This window comes from Oxyura jamaicensis, chromosome 4 (assembly GCF_011077185.1).
Source record: "Oxyura jamaicensis isolate SHBP4307 breed ruddy duck chromosome 4, BPBGC_Ojam_1.0, whole genome shotgun sequence".
Taxonomy (NCBI): Eukaryota; Metazoa; Chordata; class Aves; order Anseriformes; family Anatidae; genus Oxyura; species Oxyura jamaicensis.
The window spans coordinates 71,382,914-71,401,659 of record NC_048896.1 but is presented as its reverse complement, the minus strand read 5'-3'; the positions used below and the strand labels follow the sequence as shown (position 1 = coordinate 71,401,659).

The 18,746-nt window shown below is 33.2% G+C and overlaps 1 protein-coding gene across 4 annotated transcripts in view; it reads right to left on the bottom strand.

Moving 5' to 3' along the window:
* Positions 1-18,746, bottom strand: part of ATP8A1 (ATPase phospholipid transporting 8A1) — a 104,154-nt gene that overhangs the window by 67,388 nt on the left and 18,020 nt on the right. For 2 of the 4 annotated variants that reach the window (XM_035323386.1, XM_035323389.1), the window contains exons 6-14: positions 18,098-18,138; positions 17,095-17,168; positions 12,462-12,531; positions 11,706-11,833; positions 8,238-8,349; positions 7,078-7,243; positions 5,985-6,112; positions 4,318-4,395; positions 1,110-1,198 (exon numbers count right to left, since the gene is read on the bottom strand). In XM_035323386.1, coding sequence (XP_035179277.1) covers positions 1,110-1,198; positions 4,318-4,395; positions 5,985-6,112; positions 7,078-7,243; positions 8,238-8,349; positions 11,706-11,833; positions 12,462-12,531; positions 17,095-17,168; positions 18,098-18,138 — 886 coding nt within the window. Of the gene's footprint in view, positions 1-1,109; positions 1,199-4,317; positions 4,396-5,984; positions 6,113-7,077; positions 7,244-8,237; positions 8,350-11,705; positions 11,834-12,461; positions 12,532-14,360; positions 14,435-17,094; positions 17,169-18,097; positions 18,139-18,746 lie in introns of all 4 variants that reach the window. The other 2 variants (XM_035323385.1, XM_035323388.1) reach the window with 1 other exon arrangement.

Below are 18,746 nucleotides of genomic sequence, written 5' to 3'. Positions count from 1 at the left end.
ATTTGAGAATTTGTGCTATACTAAGTGCAGGCGAAGATATACAACAAACCAAATACTGATTTTAAGTGCCATTACCATTAGTGCATTTTTTTCATCTTAGCTCACATGGTTGAAGTTGAGCCATATATATATAGTTATGCGTATGAAACATCAAGGTTGGAAATTTATTTTATTACAGCTGTTAATTAAAAAATATCAGTATGTTAATGCATTAAGGATCTAAGATTTTCAAAAGAGAAACCCTACATTAGGCACTGCAAAATTAGTTTAGCGTTTTCAAAGGGATCCAAACTATAAAAAGCCCAAACGCCACTTTTAGCACAAATCCAAAACTTAATTTCATAACCTCTGTCTGGTTTCTGCCCAGCTCTACAGGTGTATAATTATCTGCTTACTGATCAGCCTAAGTCCAGCATCTCATGTACTGGTAAGGCATGCTGATATTTACAATATAGGTGCTACAGCTCTATTCATTGCTCTAATGAATTTATTTGAAGTAAAAAGCCTTAGAAGTTTGAGGCCTTTACAAACTCAGTTGAAGAAGCTGGCTGCAACTGTTGACTATTAAGTAATAAAACGCTTTGTTTGCATTTAGTTCAAGAGGTTTCTTAATAGCAGCATTGATACTAGGAATTTATGCCACTTGAACAGTATTCATAAAACCCATCTGGATTACATGCTAGAGCATTGTAATTCAAATTCTTGTTCATCCTGTGTTTTGTCTAGTGCAAAAGTACATGCCTACATAAAACATGAAGCATGGACTACTGAAGTAGCTTTTTTTTCAAATATGAGGAAAACCCCTTTTTAAAGAAAAAAACATCAACAGTAACCAGACACAGCAACAGAAAAAACAGGCATACTGAAGTTGTGTTACAGCAGTAAGCCTATCTAAACTTGGTTTTGCTCCTGTTTGCAAAAAGACGTGTCATGACTGAAATGTTCATACTTCCTCTAAGTACCATCTGATAGTCACAAATTGATTCCTAGTTGTATCTACTGCCAGGCATAAGTTTATTTTAACTGTGGTGTTAATATAGTGTGTGCACATATTCATAGGCAAAAAAAGGAATACAGATAAAGAAATAAGTATATATTAAAATACCTACCCATAAGCAACTCCTGCCACAGTACATTTTTTAAACTGCATGACATTGCATGTCAGGGTACCCGTTTTGTCAGAAAATATGTATTTGACCTAAATGAATGATAAATTCATTATATGTTAATATTCAACAGTTATTTACATATCTAGTATAATTCAAGGCTATTAACATACTATATATATATATGTATATATATGTATTTTTAACCAGTTCCTCAATCTTCACAGAATGGTTTGGATTGGAAGAGACCTTAAAGATCATCTATTTCCAACCCCCCTGCCATAGGCAAGAACACCTTCGACTAGATCAGGTTGCCCAAAGTCACATGCAACCTGGCCTTCAACACCTCCAGGGATGGAACATCCACAGCTCCTCTGGGCAACCTGTTCCAGTGCCTCACCACCCTCATAGTAAAGAATTTATTCCAAACAGCTAATCTAAATCTACTTTCTTTCAGTTTAAAGACACTACATGGACCTGTTCTAACAGGTCCAAATCTTTCTTGTGCTGGGGGCCCCAGATCTGGATGCAGTACTCCAGGTGGAGTCTCATGAGAGCATAGCAGAATGTAAGAACCATTGCCTTTGGTTGTTCACACTTCTGGTCACATATCTTCTGATGCAGTCCAGGATACAGTTGGCTTTCTGGACTGCAAGTGCACAGCTCATGTAGAGCTTCTCATCAACCAACACCCTCAGGTCCTTCTCATCATGGCTGCTCTCAATCCATTCTCTGCTCAGCCTGTATTTGTGCTTGGGATTGCACCGAGCCAGATGCAGGACCTTGCGCTTGGCCTTGTTGAACGTCATGAGGTTTGCACAGGCCTACCACCCAAACCTTTCTAGGTCCCTCTAGATGGCATCCTTTCCCTCCAGCATGCCAACCACACAGCTCAGTGTTGTTGTCAAACTTGCTTAGGGTGCTCTCAACCTCACTGTGTCACTGACAAAGATTTTAAATAGTGTTGGTCCCAGCACTGACCTCTGAGGAATGCCACTGGTCTCCACCTGGACATTGAGCCATTGACCACAACTCTTTGAGTGTGACCATCCAGCTAATTCCTTATACACCGAGTGGTCCACCAGTTGAATAAGTCAGTACTTATAGAAATGTTTCTTTCTGTCCTTGACATTCCTGGCTAGATTTAATTCTAACAGGGCTTTGGCTTTCCTAACTTGAACCCTGGCTGCTTGGACAGTTTCTCTGTATTCATCCCTTGCTTCCACACTTTGTGTCTTTGTTGAATTTATAGGAAATGAAAATATACAGTACGTAAATGTGGTAGATGGAGTCTTGATAATCATTTCCAAAAATGGCAATCGAATTGAGATGACTTGAAACTTATGCTTGCTTCAATTCATGGTGGTATACATAACTATTCCCTACTCTATATACTTTGAAATACAAGAAACTAGCAAAGACCAACAGCCTTTCTACATGTTCTAGGTCTCCTATTTCCCTAACATCATAAAGCTTTCCTCTCTGGAAGTGTTAGTACTCCATAAATTCTAGGTAAAGTATTTTAATAGTTGAAGCTAAAAGAACTGGATCTGTGTATCTTTAAATCTAATTCAAACACAATAGAAAGAAAAAAGTTTATATATGAAGAAATGAGATGGTCTATGATGAAACGAAGGCTCATAAAATCTCAATGGAAGCTCAGTGAAGGCTATTAAAATCAAAGACAAACTTCAGTTTTAATTAATTAAAATTTATTTTCATGAAAAATCTCTGTATTTTTAATTAAGAATTAACTGTGTTATACATTATATAGATGGAACTTGTAATGGTATGTATTAGTAGATTAAAAACTAGATTTAATACTAGATTACTGGTACTAAATTACTAAAATTTACTCAGTGTCTCCAATTTAAAGATTCTGTTTCTCAGGGATTATGATTTTGCCAAATCAGCAGTTGAGAGAAATCTTCCATGCCAGGTTTACACCTCAAGATGCACTTTTTCTGTGTGGGTAGAATGGGGGGGAAAAAAGCAGGAATGGCAGCTAAAAAAAAAAAAAAATCAACCTTTTTTCAAAACTAAACTTTTGCCTTTCTTAAAACCTGAAGATCTCTTGTGAAGAATCTTCTCTTAATTATGTGAAGCTGACATACTTCAGAGAAGAGACTTGCTCTTTTTGTTAGCACATTGTCCTTTGCAATTGTCTTTCTGCCCTACAGAAATCTACCCCACTTTGACCAAAAAAGAATCTGGCAAAAAAAGTGAAAAATGGAGATCCAAAGAAATCTGACTAGACCTTGGTAAAGAAGGAGATTCTGATGAGAAACTTTAAAAAGAAGACAAGAACTGCTGAGGTGGAAAAGTGGGGATGTGAATGACAAACTAATTCCAGAGGGAGAACAAAAACAAAAACAAAACACAAACAAAACACATTGTTTAAAATGAGTTAGAAAAAAACCCTGAAGATTTGGAGTCTCTTTACCACTAAAGGAAACTGTACTTTCCTGTAAGGTCAGGAACAGAGCCAAGTTTTTTGCAATCTGTACATATTTCGTAAGTCCAGAAAGCAAAGATCATATCCTCCACTCTTTGTAGTCTAATGGCAGAGCATGTTAATCTACAACTGTTGTTTTCCTAAGAGGCAGATCTTTTAAGCATTTGTCCCTGAGATTTGTTTGCTAAACAGTTAAAATTCTGTTTGTAGCTTTACAGAATAAAGAACAATAAAAAACTTTTACATTCCCAAACAGCAAATTAAAGACCTAACTAGTTACAAAAACTCGTAGGCTAGGAAATGCAAGAACATGTATACCTGTGCTTATAATAAAGCTCAGTTATATGAGCACATCATATTTTTTCCACACAATTTGCATACCAGCACCGTGTAACAGAAAACAAAATGTTTAGCTGTTTAGCATGTTTTTAAAGTAAGACTGCAAATACAATTGGCTGAAAAAGCAAATGTAACATTCAGTTCTTTTAGAAGTGTGCCCTGTACCCTAGACAGTTCTACAGAAGTCAAACTTTCATAAAATGTAGACCACTCTTGCAAAATGTGACTGATTTTACAGTATTAAAAGGGAACTCTAAAGCAAAATGAAGAATTAATCTGACAAAACTAGTAAAAAATAAATAAACATGTAAAAATGCAAGAATATAATTATTGTTTGCTTGTTGAAATAAGTCCTCACATTATCTTAATAATTTGGATTGTAAAACCCACTGAGTTAGAACCAGTAACTTTTTCTACCTGTCCAAGTTCTTCATTAAGATTGGAAGTGCGAGCCATTGCAGCAGTGTCCGTAGGTTCATAGTGCATGTCTATGTCCTAAAGAAAAAAAAAGTATATATATATTTTAAAATTAGTCTTCCATAATTTGTTACAAAAACAAACCAAAAAAAATCTAGTATGTAAATAGAAAGATATACAACAGCAGACTGAACATAAAAATAAGGTATCTACTTTGTGACTGCCATGTTGAAATAAACAGAGACACACTAAGATCACTTCTAAGAATGCCTCAAAGAAATCAGATTTCCTCTTTAAAACAAGAATCTATATGACTAAGATTTTACAGGTAGTAAAGAAGTAATCTGAGAATTAACAAAAAACTGTTAAATGCATGTATCTAAAACAGATTTGTCAATAAGCAGAAATACTTCATTGTAAAACTTATCGGGAAGTCAGTCTTAAATATTTTTAATGTATTTGCAACTACTCCTTTCTTAATAATATGATAAATACTCCTTGAGATAAAGACAGAGATAAATTTAATAGTACACAATAAATTTAGGGTACATTCTAAGTTTTCTTCCTTTTATTCCCCTTTTTCAAAACCAAACAAACACAAAAACCACCAGAGTTTATTTTTAAATAAAATAAGAAATATTAAAACATTGCAAGAGTATGGCAGTATAGTGCTACAAATTGTGGCTGACGAAATTCCCTATACCAACACCATATGCACACACATATAAAGATGATGTCTAAAACGGTAGAAGTCTATAGTCCCGAATTAAGACTAAATTGATTTAAAGACAACTAATCCCTTATGTGAAACAGGGGGAATAGAATTTATAATTGTCTTCTTTAAGATTTATTGCATAAACACTAGTTGCCAATCTGCACATTCAAAGGTTAGCCTTTACTTAATATTTACATCCTTCCATTCTCTTATGTGACAATTTGTGCTGTAGCACAAGAGAAAAGAAGAAATCAAAAACAGCTGACTGCTCAGAAAAAGATTTAACTTTTAAAATGAACTTCAGTGGCTACTGAATATTCTTTTATCTGTATCTGTATGACCTCACGTAAGTCTGTTTACATATTTGATCAAGGAATCAGATTAGAGTTCTGAATGGTATGATTAACTTACATTTGGATAAAATGGAAAAATTGAAGGTATGATAATAAAAACACATACATTGCTTTAAGGAAAGAAAAAATACTTCTCCCTTTCTCTTCCCAACCCAACAGACAACCGGGAAAAGATGACACAAAAATGATTTTTATCTATTTTATAAAAGATAGTACTGTTTTTTTGTTCAAAAACCAACAAATTACAGTGATACAAAGAAAAAAAAAAAAAAAAGGAAAAACATGAGCTAATCTCAGAAAGAACAAAGGACAAAACTCCACTGGACTCTACTTCCTTCTGGTCATTCTGATTGAAGGTCTGAGACCTCAGTATTAGTGAGAAAGTACAAAGCACTGGAAAAAGTGCTCCAAAAAACTATCCCATATGTATATAAAAACACTAAATAAAGCCATATACCATGACCTTCTTGGATCCTAGTAATAATAAACTGCATACTTAAGTATTTACATTAAGAAATGTATACATAAACAACCAATCATTTAACTTACTTGTAAATCATTTCGTTCTAGAAATCAATGTATATTATAAAAATATTTACCCAATTTATGAAATATGCTTGGATAAATTTAACAACTTCAAGTGTAACCAACAAACTGATGGGAATAAGATTATTGAACAGAATGATAAAAGTCAAGAAATTCAATCCAAAGTTGCTTGCTCCACCATCTGCCAAAAGACAAAGCAAATAAAAAAACAACAACATTTAAGACTATACTTAAAAGCATGTGTATATAGTGCATTTGGAGTACTGTCTTAACTACTAATTTTTATAATGCATCTAAAAAGACACTTGAGAATGAATTATAATATCACTTGCCAATAAATACAACCTTGGTAAGAGTTAAGGGTTTCCATTAAAATAAAGTGGAGTTCTAATTTGGAGATTTTTGCTATCTTCTCCAATTTTTGAAAAGCAAACTTTCCAGTCTTTCCTAAATTTAAGATAATAATCTAGGAATATTTAGACATAGGAGCCAAATTCTAAACTGTAAAATTGAGTGTTTTTTTTTTTTTTTTAAGTGGGAAACAAGAAGAATGAAATTATTTTCCATCTATCCTCACACCTTCCTACTTCCTCCCCCAATAAAAACAACAAAACTTTATGAAAAAGGTAAATCCATACCACAAGAAAAGGAGGGATGAAATTAGAGAGATTAATGTAATATTTAGGAGAATCTGAAATCAAAAAGCAGTTTTAGGCTACTTCTCCCTTTTAAAGTTTTAGGTAACACTAGTAGTTTGGAATTTAAAATTTCTTTCCTAAAACTTATTGGAATACACAAATGCTATCGTAGTTCTAGCTATTCTCGTGCTCTAACAGTGTCCAGAATACCAGACACTCTAGGAATACTACAATAATCAGCAGTTTACTTAAAATACTGAAGTTTATAACAATGCCAACAACACTAAACAGATTATGCAAAACAAGACAAAAAAGATAATTGTATTTATAACTAAGAGAAAGCAACCTGCTTCGATTCCTTTAAAAGTAAGTCCTGCAGAATTCAGATGTCAGAAAAGCTGATTAAAAAGAACACTATGTAAAGGATGGTAATCATCCACTTTTCCAAATATGAAAGATTTCAGGACAACTAAACAGTAAAACGTTAATACATTATTTTACAGCTTACAATTTAGATCAAGATACCAGTCTCTTCCAGTATGCCTTCGATTCCATATAGCTGAACCAATTGAGCAGACCAAAGACATGGCGATAAGGATGCAGAATAGAATCAAAATCTGAATATTTGTAATTCGTTCCACATTAGACATTTTAAGAGGTGGACTTGTTGAATTCTGCAAGAGACAAAAAACAATACTGGCTATTGAAAGTAAAAGATGTACATACACACTGTTCTCATTCTCCAAATTTCATGTTATTGCACTTATTTCTAAGCATTCTTCCAAATATATCATCATCATAAATGACATAGCTGTTTCACTCGAAGAGAAAAAAGGAAAGAAAGAAAGGAAAGAAAGGGAAGGGAAGGAGAGGGGAGGAGAGGGGAGGGGAAGGGAGGCAGGAATGAAGGAAGGAAGGAAAGCTTATAAACCCAGGAATTTGAGGTTTAGGTTTGTGTCACAAGCACTTTAAACAGTTACACAGAACACTCATAACACCAACAGCTAACAGTAAACATTTAAAGTATATGTGCATATGTACAACCTATCAGAGCTATAGAAAACCATTGTTAATTAATACAAACAATCAAACTTTCAAATTACTGCTATACAAATCAGAAAAGCAATGAGACATGCATGACCAAACTGAAAGCATTCTTTTTGCTCAACAAATGCATTTCAATTTTGATATTTCAAACATCACTAGGAAAAGTGACTTCATAATTCAAGAATGTTTCTCTTCCCTCCTTATTTTGCAAATAAAGTTCCACTTTATTTTCTGACAAGAATGCTTACCTTTGTACTTGAAAGAAAGCTCCACAAGAGGACAGTTTAGGAGCAATCAAAAATAAAAAAAGATGAACAGGCAAACTATAATGATCCAATTTGCTAATAGAATAGTTTTCAAAAATGTAAGTTACAAAAGAGAATCAACAAATATGCTTACTAGTGGAAAAACTACTCTAAGACTAAGCAACTGGTAACTGTAACAGTTCTAACAAGTAACTGCTTTATTTTTATTGGTTTTAGTTCATAAAAAAAGATGCACTTTTACTGACATCTCCTATATTCATTCTAGCTATGCTTTCTTAAAGATTTTTTTGTTCTATGAAACAGCAGTCTAAAAAGGTAACAAAACAGGTAATCAAAAGAGGAACAAGTGACAAACCTGCATGAGTTTTGTGTCATGTCCTGTATAGACAACTATCCCATGAACCCACTGAGTATTTCTCAGCTGAGCTCCTCGTAGAAGAATCTGATCAGATCCCAGTGGAACAGTACTAGAAAGAAGCAGTTTTATATTTTAGCATCAAAGCTATCAATGTCAATGTCAATGAACAAATACATACAACAGTTGTTAAAAATGGTTAGCTCATTTCTCAAAATTTAGATGATTGTTGTAAATACACTAAGTCATTTTCAGAGTTAACAAAAAATCATTTTCAGAGTTAACTTTTTTTGGTATGCTGGCTTAGAGAAATTCTGACAATTTAGGGCAAATTGCAATAATATTACTTACCATTTAATTTTGACTATGGTTGATAAAGATATGGTACCACTTAGTAAGCATACTGAAACTAACAAAGGTTATTTTTCCTCTGATTTAAGATTACAAAGTCTTTGCTAATTGTATGCCAAAACACAACTACTCTTATAAAATTGATTTTTCCAAAGTAGTTCTCAGATTAATTTTCTCTGAACTCTCAACTGAATCCATTCTTCCAGTCAAACACATACTCTTTGTCAACATGGATAATTATGTAAAAATCCCAGCAATATTTTCTGCATCTTTAAACTGCAGTTTTCCTGTGCTGTTCTTTTAGAACTGCACTGACTAAACAAGGAAAAAAAAATCATAAGATGCTGGAAACGTTCAACTGTTTTCAATTTAGACAACTGACTTTATCCATATACTGTAGGTCAGGTTTTCTTAAAATAAAGAAGTTTTAGATTATTATCAGTCTTTTTCTGGTATAATGCATTTCCTATTTTTGCACATTTCTTTCTACAAATACTAGCTAGCAGTTCAGACTTGTCAATAGTACTTTAGTGTTTACCATTCTCACTTCAATCTATCATTTTACAGTTGTTTGAAACCAACATGTTATTAGGAGAGCATATAAGCTGCTTGAAGACAGCAGCTATACCTCTGATATATAAGATATAAGTTGAAGAAGCCATGAGATTTGGTAACATTTCTGGTAGCACAGAGAACATAAGGTCAGTCTCAGCAAGTAAGTTTCAGAGAGTAATTTCTTCTGGACCCTCATGTCCCTTCCCTCCTTTCATACACAAGCTTTAAAGATGCAAAGACTGCAAGTAAAGAAAAAACAACACATTCTTCCTCTGCTAAAATTAACAGTGTCAATACATTTTTTTTTTTGGTAATAAGTTCTTGCAGAAATTAGGAAAGAACTTGTTCCAAAAAAAAAATATTTGAATGCTTTCCCATATAAAGCAAACAAATAACAAACCCTACTGCACCACAACTTACTGTCTAGGACATTACTGTGGAACATACTGAATGTTTAAGGAATCATTTCTCCCTCCCACTGAAGTGTTGAATGACAAAGCCATCGAAAACATGGGACACTTCAAGGTGCATGTACACCATCATAAAAAGAATCAGGGAAAAAATACGAAATATAAAACATATTCAAAATACTGAAATTGACTTGCTATCTAAATTTGAACTGTGTTCTTTTCATATTTGTGGTATATTCCTATCATGGTAAAATTAAAAGAAAATAAATTTCCTTGACAGAGCTCTCAAATCTGTATTTCATGGCCTCAGGCTTCTCAAAACTGCTCCAACTTATCTGATTCTTCTTTTATACTCTGTAACTAATGGTTCCTCTGCAACACACCTTGTTATATTCAGTAAGGGATGTTCTCAGTCTCTTCAGCACACTATCCAGCCATATTAAGAACTACTAAGACATGTTTGAAAGCCTATATACCAAATTGATTTTGTTATCATGCATACTGCATCTTGCTATACATGCATACAATTTAGTTAAACTAGCCTTCAAGAAAATGTTTATTATAGATCTGTCCTCATTTTTAACTTGTTCCCTCCTCCTTCTCTGGGTCATTTGTTTAATCATAACTGACATGATACTATATGTTTATGAGCATAACAAAGAGCTGCACCCTTTGCAGAAAGTGTTAACACTAAAATATCAATATACCAGGACAACTATTTTGGCCTCTTTTAGTCTGCAGATCAAGCCAAGAAGCCAAAAATTGTAGCGGAGTTTTACTTCCTTGCATACTGAGTATCTAAAACAGGAGAAAGGAGAAAAAAAAAAAGGTACCCTTTTTCAGCTGCTTTTACATAAAGGCAAGAAGAAAAGACTGAAAAGGCCACCCAGACACAGCAGTTTGATGCTCCAATGAGTTATAGAATCAGAGAATCATGTAGGTTGAAAAAGATCTCCAAGATCATCAAATCCAACTGTGAACCTAGCACTGCCAAGTCTATTACCAAATCATGCCTCTAAGAACCACATCTACATGTCTTCTGAACACCTCGAGGGACAGTGACTCAGTCAATATAGGGAGAAAGAGAACTCATCCCTGATTTTTCAGTTTGGAAATAAGGTCAGTATCCAAAAAGAGTTACTTACCTGCAATTCTTTTTCACTGAAGGTAAGCATTATATTAGAACCACACGTCTGGAACTATTCTACTGCACAGGAACTATATTCTAAACTGAATTTTTCAAATGACAAATTGCTTGACCAGCAGATGGCATGCTCCTACACATTCTTGAGGCACAATAGCCATGAGCGCATTTAATGTTTTCTTTTTACTCAAATTTTAAAATTAAATAACTCAATTAAAAATAAAAGCATGTTTTCTCCCTAGCCAGGGAGGAAGGACAGATGTGTGGATCTATTATAACTATTACCTTCAGAGAAGAATTACAGGTAAATGTTTTTCTCTTCTTAACGACAAGTACAGTGGAATTATAATAGATCCACACTCTTGCGACTGAAAACTCCCGGAATGCATCTGTAAGAAATCAGTAAATAAAAAATGGAATATAAAAAAAGTATTTAACAATTAGTTAGTAGTATATATTATCAGTCTAGAAACAGAAACATGGATAATATTGTATTGGAAATATGAAAACCTATTAAACTAGAAGAGACTGAAGCACATAGGACTTCAGTTCCCCTCCAAAAACATAAAATATTTTTATATACACACTCAAATGAAAGAACAACAAAAACCCTACAACAACAACTGAAAAAAAACAAACACAACAGATAAGATATATTCAGCTTCAATAATAGAGACAGTCAAGAAATGAGATCCTTACAAAGTGAGTTACTATCTACAAATCCCTGAAGTATTAGAATTTGATTCATGCTCCTCTATTTTTAATATCTATTGGTTTCTGAAGGTCACCTAGTATAAAAAGTCAAATTGCAGACATCCTGATTTTACCCCATAATCTTTAGAAGAATGAAGACTAATACAGAATACACCAGAAATATTTTTTTTACATCTCTAGTCTTATATGAATAAAGACTTCATAATTTATATTTTAACTTGAGTAGTTTAACAACATTTACATATCTACTGATAGATTGAATCTATTAAGATCTTTTCCCTTGCATTTACATACCCATGCCCATCCAGTCTGATGTTTCCAACAAAGTCATAGAGATGTCGGTTTGGGCTCTCACATTCAATTCTGCCTGAAAGTCTCATCAAGCTTTCTATGTCCTTTATATCTGATGTTAGAGGCAAACCCTGTAAACAAAATTTGTTTGTCATGACATTAAAAATTACTTTCCAATATAAAATTCGATGTATTATAAATCTGATATGGCATGGCCTGAAAGGCAGTATTCCTACATGAATAGAATACAACCACTACTTTTTGCTGTCATATTGCTGGATGCTAGAGTGAGTAAAAAAGTCACCTTGGTATCTTAAAATACCATGAAGAGGACAGGGTCACAACCAATCATATAACTCAGCAAGAATGTCCCTGCACAGGCACTGCACACTCAGCCAAAAACTGCCATTCCCTACCTGCTCCTCAAGTACAATACTGGCACTGGCAGATTCTTTCTGCAGTGCTTCTCACTCTTCTATCCTCTAAAAACAAAGCAATAACCCAGACTACAAATCCTTCCACCTATTCTCCCAAAGGAAACCCCCTGAAGTGCAAGGAATGACTTAGAAAAAAGCATTCATTCCTTCTATTTAATGCATTGAACGAAAACATTTATGAGATAATAATAACCAATAACTTTTTTTACTTAATCTATTAAAATCTCAGAGCCTTCTAAAATGAACATCAATGTCTTAAAATGTTTTATAAGCAATAATAGACTTGAAATATTGGTAATATTCTCAAAAATGAAATTCCTACCTGTCGAATTTTTAAGTTTGTCTCACCATCTAAATTAGATGTTTCGATGTAGCACATAGCTTGTGGTTCACTATTAAGAGAAAAAAATCCTTAATTTTATATTATAATGTCAAAATCCATTAACTTTCTTTAAACTTTTAATACCTATTTAGGTAATCAGCTTTTTTTTTTCTCCTTATCAAATCTTCAGAACTAGAATAATTATAGTCAAATCGGTAAAACTACTAAGAATACTCCACATTGTCAGAAAAGTTTGCCAAAAGTTATCATCTTAAATCAAATTCTGCTAAAAATGCTGTATAATTTTTATTTATTTGTTCATTTTCAAGTTTTTATATGAAATTATACATAGGCACAAATGAATTACAATCACAGTGCCTACTACTGCATGCAGCAGTAGTATAGATAAGAACATCTTCTTATAAAAGGTTTTCTTAAATAAAAGTTCATATTATGGCCTTTTTTTTTTTTTTTTTTTTTTTTTTTGGCCAGTTTTAAAATATATCCATCCTTTCCATGTAATTTTAAAACTTTTTTTTGGTGTGTAACACACAGAAGTGATCTTGTGTGTTGTATAACACTTCTAGATTTGAAAACATGTAACCATTATAGAGATGATAACTAGGAAAAGAAAAAGAAGGACAAGATGACTTTTCTGCAATTAGATGGTAAACAAGATCAGGTCAGGATTTCTAAATTACTCAACTCAGCTCCCATCCTCTGGGCATAAGAACGGAGCACTTACTATTTATATTTGTGATATAAATTAAGATCATGTAAAGGACCAGGGTCATCATGAAAAACCTTTACAACTTAGAAGAATTAATGTTTACTCTACATACCATTTTAATGTTTTTTTTTTTTTTTTCTTTTTCTTTTTCTTTTCCTTCTTTCTAGCATGGAATTCAAGAATCAAGAGCTTTTTTGAGTTTGTGAATGCAACAGTGGCTACTGATAAGTGACTTTATGCTAACTTTATCATTCTAAAACTGTGTAGGTTATTCAAACATAGTATTTTTTGCAAAGCAAAACCACTAAAATGTGCAAAATCATTACCATAAATTCCTTTTAGAAAGTATTTTCTGCTTGGCAAACTTTTCTAAAAATGTAAACAGCTTCTGTCTAGATTGTTTGGCTGGCATCACCTGTATAAAACACTACTACAATTCTAGCATTCTAATTAATTGATAGTAAACACTATTTCTGTGGAGCACTTAAGAAAGACTAAGGCAGCAAAGACATCTGAAGTGATACACATGCTTAATTATAATTACTTTAGCAGATAGCGGTGACCTCCATAGTAAACAAATTGCAGTTAGATCAAGGCAGGCCCATTGATTTGTTAGGAAAAAACAAAGTCCAGCAACAGCGCAAATGATAGCATAAAGCTGACATGTCTAAGAAACATGCATTTTGACACAGTACACAAGAACAATGCTGCTTTTGCCATTGCATGCGGCAGAGATTGTGCAACATTCACATTTGTGCAGAGGGTCCTCTACCAGTCCTATCAATAATAAACTATATTCTGTGTTGCAAATGAGTTGGTACGAATGTGTCTATTTTTAATTTGCTTTAATGAATTAGGCATATACTTATCCCAGTGTTTTACTGTGTATTTATTTAATGACAACTTGTCTGATAAAATTTCATGGGGATAGTTTAAAAGCTTAAAAAGAAGGTCTGAAACCAGTTCTCATTTCTTGGAATCTTACCATGTATTTACACTTAAAAGTATGTGCACTTTTATCAACTGAACCATTTCTCATTTTATAAATGTGTGGGTTTTGTCTAAGAAAGATGGACAGTAAAGCAAAGATTATCAACATATCAGTGTTCTTCATATTTGGTATACGAGGACCCACATACACGTATCCTGTGCAACTAGTTTATTCTAACCTTGATGACAGGCTGATGAGATCAGCTGGGAGATGTTCCCCATTGGTCACTTTCACTACTTCCCCTACTGCCACCTACACATCCCAGTTTGAAAATGATTAGAACAGAAAAATAAGTGATAGGGGAAAACAAAACAAAACAAAAACAAATGGACAAAGACAAAAAGACAGAGTTTGAAATTATTATACAAACAATACATGTTAATTAAAACATCTGATGACAATTTTTTCAAAATCTATTTTAATCAGGTCAGAGAAGAAAAACAACTAAAATATTTCCATTTCTATTGTAGTGGATTGTTTTACTTTAAGGTACCAACTTTAAGCTGCAGAAAACACTGACATTTAACAGTAAAAACAAAAAGCTGTTATGCTTATTTCTCAACTGACAAAGTTTCTAGCCACACCATATGCTATCAAAAACAAATAAATAAATAAATACTATTACAGTTTACACCAACATTTCTGCAAAGTCAGGCGACAAGAACCCTTCTAGTCAGCTTGCTGAAAATGATTTTGTATTTGGTTTCAGTTTTGTTATTTTTGATTTTCAATGAACTTGCAAGAACAAAACAGAATTAAGTCTCAGAGTAAAAAAATAGGAGGATCTTAATCATCTTAGGAAACTGTAATTCTCCAGAAACTGCTATTACTGGTAAAAAAAAAAAACAACAACAAAACCAAATAATATTATTTTGATATAAAACCAGGCCCACAGACTTGAATTGCTATTGAAGCATAAAATGTAAATGATTATCAATAAACACCTGGAAAGCAAAACTGATGAGACTGTTTTTTTGCAGAATGCATAGCCATGGGGAGATGAGAGCTGGAAAAGGAGAGCGTGTGCTGGTACACACACAGAATTGCAGGTAATGTAGTAGCACAAAGTCGTCTCTTGTCGGGAGGGCTTCCACAGACCCCCAGTTACATAACTAAGATGTTTTAGCTGTAAAAAAAATGCCAGAACTGGACCCACAAAAGCAATCAGTATTCAAGGAATCACCTTTGCAAACTGGATCCTAGAAGAAAAGCTGACTGGAAAATTCAAGGTGAATAACAGCCTGGGGTTTATTTATTATTTACAGAATGGGATTTTGTGTTTTGACAAGAGTGGGGCAAAGCAAGGTGAAGCGAAGAGGTAATGTTCCCAATAAGTCCAGTAGCAGCAAAGTATTATTTCAACTTATTGACGCATGATACCGGATTCCCTACAAGGGACAAGGCTTGGAAAGGCAGCTTTGCAGATGGGTGGATTCTTCTATGCCTACAACTACAACGGGAAAATACTGTAATGCAAATGCCCTAGAAATTAGAAAGGGTAAAACAGTGAAGAAATCTAGGCAAAGACACAAATGTAGGAGCTTACTCAGAAGGATTATAAAGAATGTGCTCTGAGAGGATGTAATCTGTTTTGCCTGCAAGACACTAGAATTAGCATGAAAGAAGCTGTTATCAGGCCAAAATGTTCTTGCTGCATGGTATGCTGTCTGTGAAGATCTTGGTGGAGTAGCACCACCAAACTTATAAACGCTTCTCAAAATGCAGAAGTAAAAGCTTTATAGATGATACTGAATAGAAAAACATCTGAAGTTACGGTAAACATTAATACTGAACAAAGAGACTGTGGGAGAATTTACAGAATTACCTGGAATTGTTTAACACAGTAATAATAGAAATGTTTTGAAACTACTACACTTAATTTTGAGATATTATCGAACATGGCATAAATAATGTACTTGTGCACACCATAATTTGTCACAGAAACATGGAGGATTCTAACTTCATTAATTGTATGTATGAGTAGATTCATTAACTTCTGTGGTAGATGGTTTACACCTAACCCACAATTATACATAATACAATAATGCTTCCACCTGTACCAGAAAAAGATAGCTGTCATTGCATAGTAAACACTGAGTAATAAATCAAAATACAATTGATCCTACTTAGATAATCTTAAAGCAAATAATAATAATAAAACAAACAATTCTTAGAATATATTGTCAATTGACCTGATCAAATAGATGTTGAAAAACGTTCATCTTCCACATAGTAAAATGTGGATTTCTTAAATAAAACTGTCCAAGGAAATGATGATAAACAACCTCTGATTGTCCATGTAAAAACAGTTACATTACACACTATACATTAAGTCTTGCTTTCACTGCTGTAATTATTCAAAAAATATCTTAATGAATAAAATTATTGTTCAGCTCAAAGACAATGCCAGTTTGATGATTTATTTTTTTTGTTCGTTTTTTTTTTTTTTTTTTTTTTTTTCTTCTGATTTAACTACCAAACTGGTGACTGTATCTATTAAACACATTTCTGTTGTCTGCAAAATATTCATTTCAATTTAAATATAAGACACAATTTGTTATGTACAGATCAAAAAGCCAGCCTGGTAAAATACAGCAGTCAATGTCCAAGTTTTGGACAAATCAACCTTTTTTGTGCTACGTTCAATAAAAAATAACACAATTTTTTTTTGTAGAAGAAAATTGAATGGTAAACATCATGGCAGTGTAGTTTTAGAATTGCAACTGACACAATTTAACGAAATACTGCCTGAAATGATAAATTCCCAAATGAACAGAAGGTTATACTCAAGAGAAGCAGCATTTTTGTTTATTCCTTATTTCCTTGGAGCAATCACAAACAAATAAATAAATAAATAAATGCAGGGTAGAGAAACCAGCCTCTACACTATAAGCATCAGTGGGCATCTCTACCTTGATGAGAGCAGTACAGTGTCAGCAGGTATATACTCTTTGCCTTTTATTATAACTATATCTCCAACATCTACCTGAAAGAAAACTGGGAATTGGTTAATGGTCTCAAACAAAATATGTTATCCCTTTGTTTTAAGCATAGTAAATATTTACCTTGCTGAATTTGCTAAAAAGACTGTTAGAAATTTAAAACACTTACAGAGAAGCCTATAGGCATCAGGTACACAAAGCCCTTGACTTACTTGGAAATCTCTTCAGTAGGCCTTATCTTGACACTGTCTATTCATTTCTTTACTTTGTTAGTTATTGTAATAAATATATCTATATTTAGAATACTTGAGTTAAAAATCAAATTAATCTATAGTGCTAATGCTATAGCCCTTACCCTTGTTTCCGCAAAGGTTTCATCAGAATTTTCATCTGACTCTTACCTCCAAATTATTGTGGATCAGATTTTTGTTCATTTTTTTCAGGTATGGAAACCAACAAAACCAAAAGACTAGACGGAAAGCTTAATATTTACTCCCTGAAAGTTACCTTTAACGGTCCCACCCCCTAACTACTACTTAACAGTCTTTAAAGTTCTTATGCTTTAAGCCAAAGTAATTAAGTAATTCCAAAAATACACCAAGTAACTAGCTTCCAGAAAGAAGCTTCTTCATTGGAACTCCATATACTAAGGAACTCCATATAATACTAAGGAACTGTACAGCTTTGCGATATATGAAAAATCCTAAAGCAGTCATACTGATCAGCTGATTTTTCAAAGAATTTAAAGGCTGCCTTTAAATGGTTGTTTTGGCTGACTCATGACATCAAAACTGACTTGGTTTAAAAGTACTTTTAAAGAGACAAATATTAACAAAAAAAAAACAAAAACAAAAGATTATATATTTCCCATCATAACAGTTAATTCTTCTCAGTGATACAGATTTGGAGAAATAAAGCAAACATTAGATCTGTATTCTGCTCCAAAAGTCATCTTGAAAATATAAATACACACCTTTTCCCAGTGGACAATCTCCCATGCACCATTTCGTAGTACTGAAACAAAAAACAGTAAAAAAGAAAGAATTCTCCAGTTGTACAATCTAATTGCAGTATATGTCAGATTCCTTATGAAAAGTAATGAAAACACAGCACATTTACTGAAAATTTTACAGCATATCTTGTTTCTGTAAATTCAGGTCAAGCATCTCAATTATACAGCACTTTCTTTATATGACAGTAATAAGTTTCTATGGTACAAAATCTAGGTGAATCAGAACAGTTTATAGGGGTTAATTATGCATTAAATCTGATATGGATTGTATCATAATGTAGTGTTTTCCAATGAAATTAGTAATTGGAATAAAAAGTTTCAAAGTAAAAAAAAATATTATGAAGTTATTATGGTGAAAATATCAATTCAATAATATAATTTTTTGATCAGTTTAAATAATGATGATGTTTATACAGAGACAACTCACGAGAAGTCACCAGCAGGCTTAGGATTCAGCTGTTCTGACTGCCATTGATATGTCACAGAACTAATTAGTATTGCAAGCACACTCACTACCTAGTTTTACGTATTGCTCTACTTTAAAGTATACCTATGATAAAAAACATGCCTCATTTGCCAGTTAATTGATTAATTGATTTGCCAGTTATTT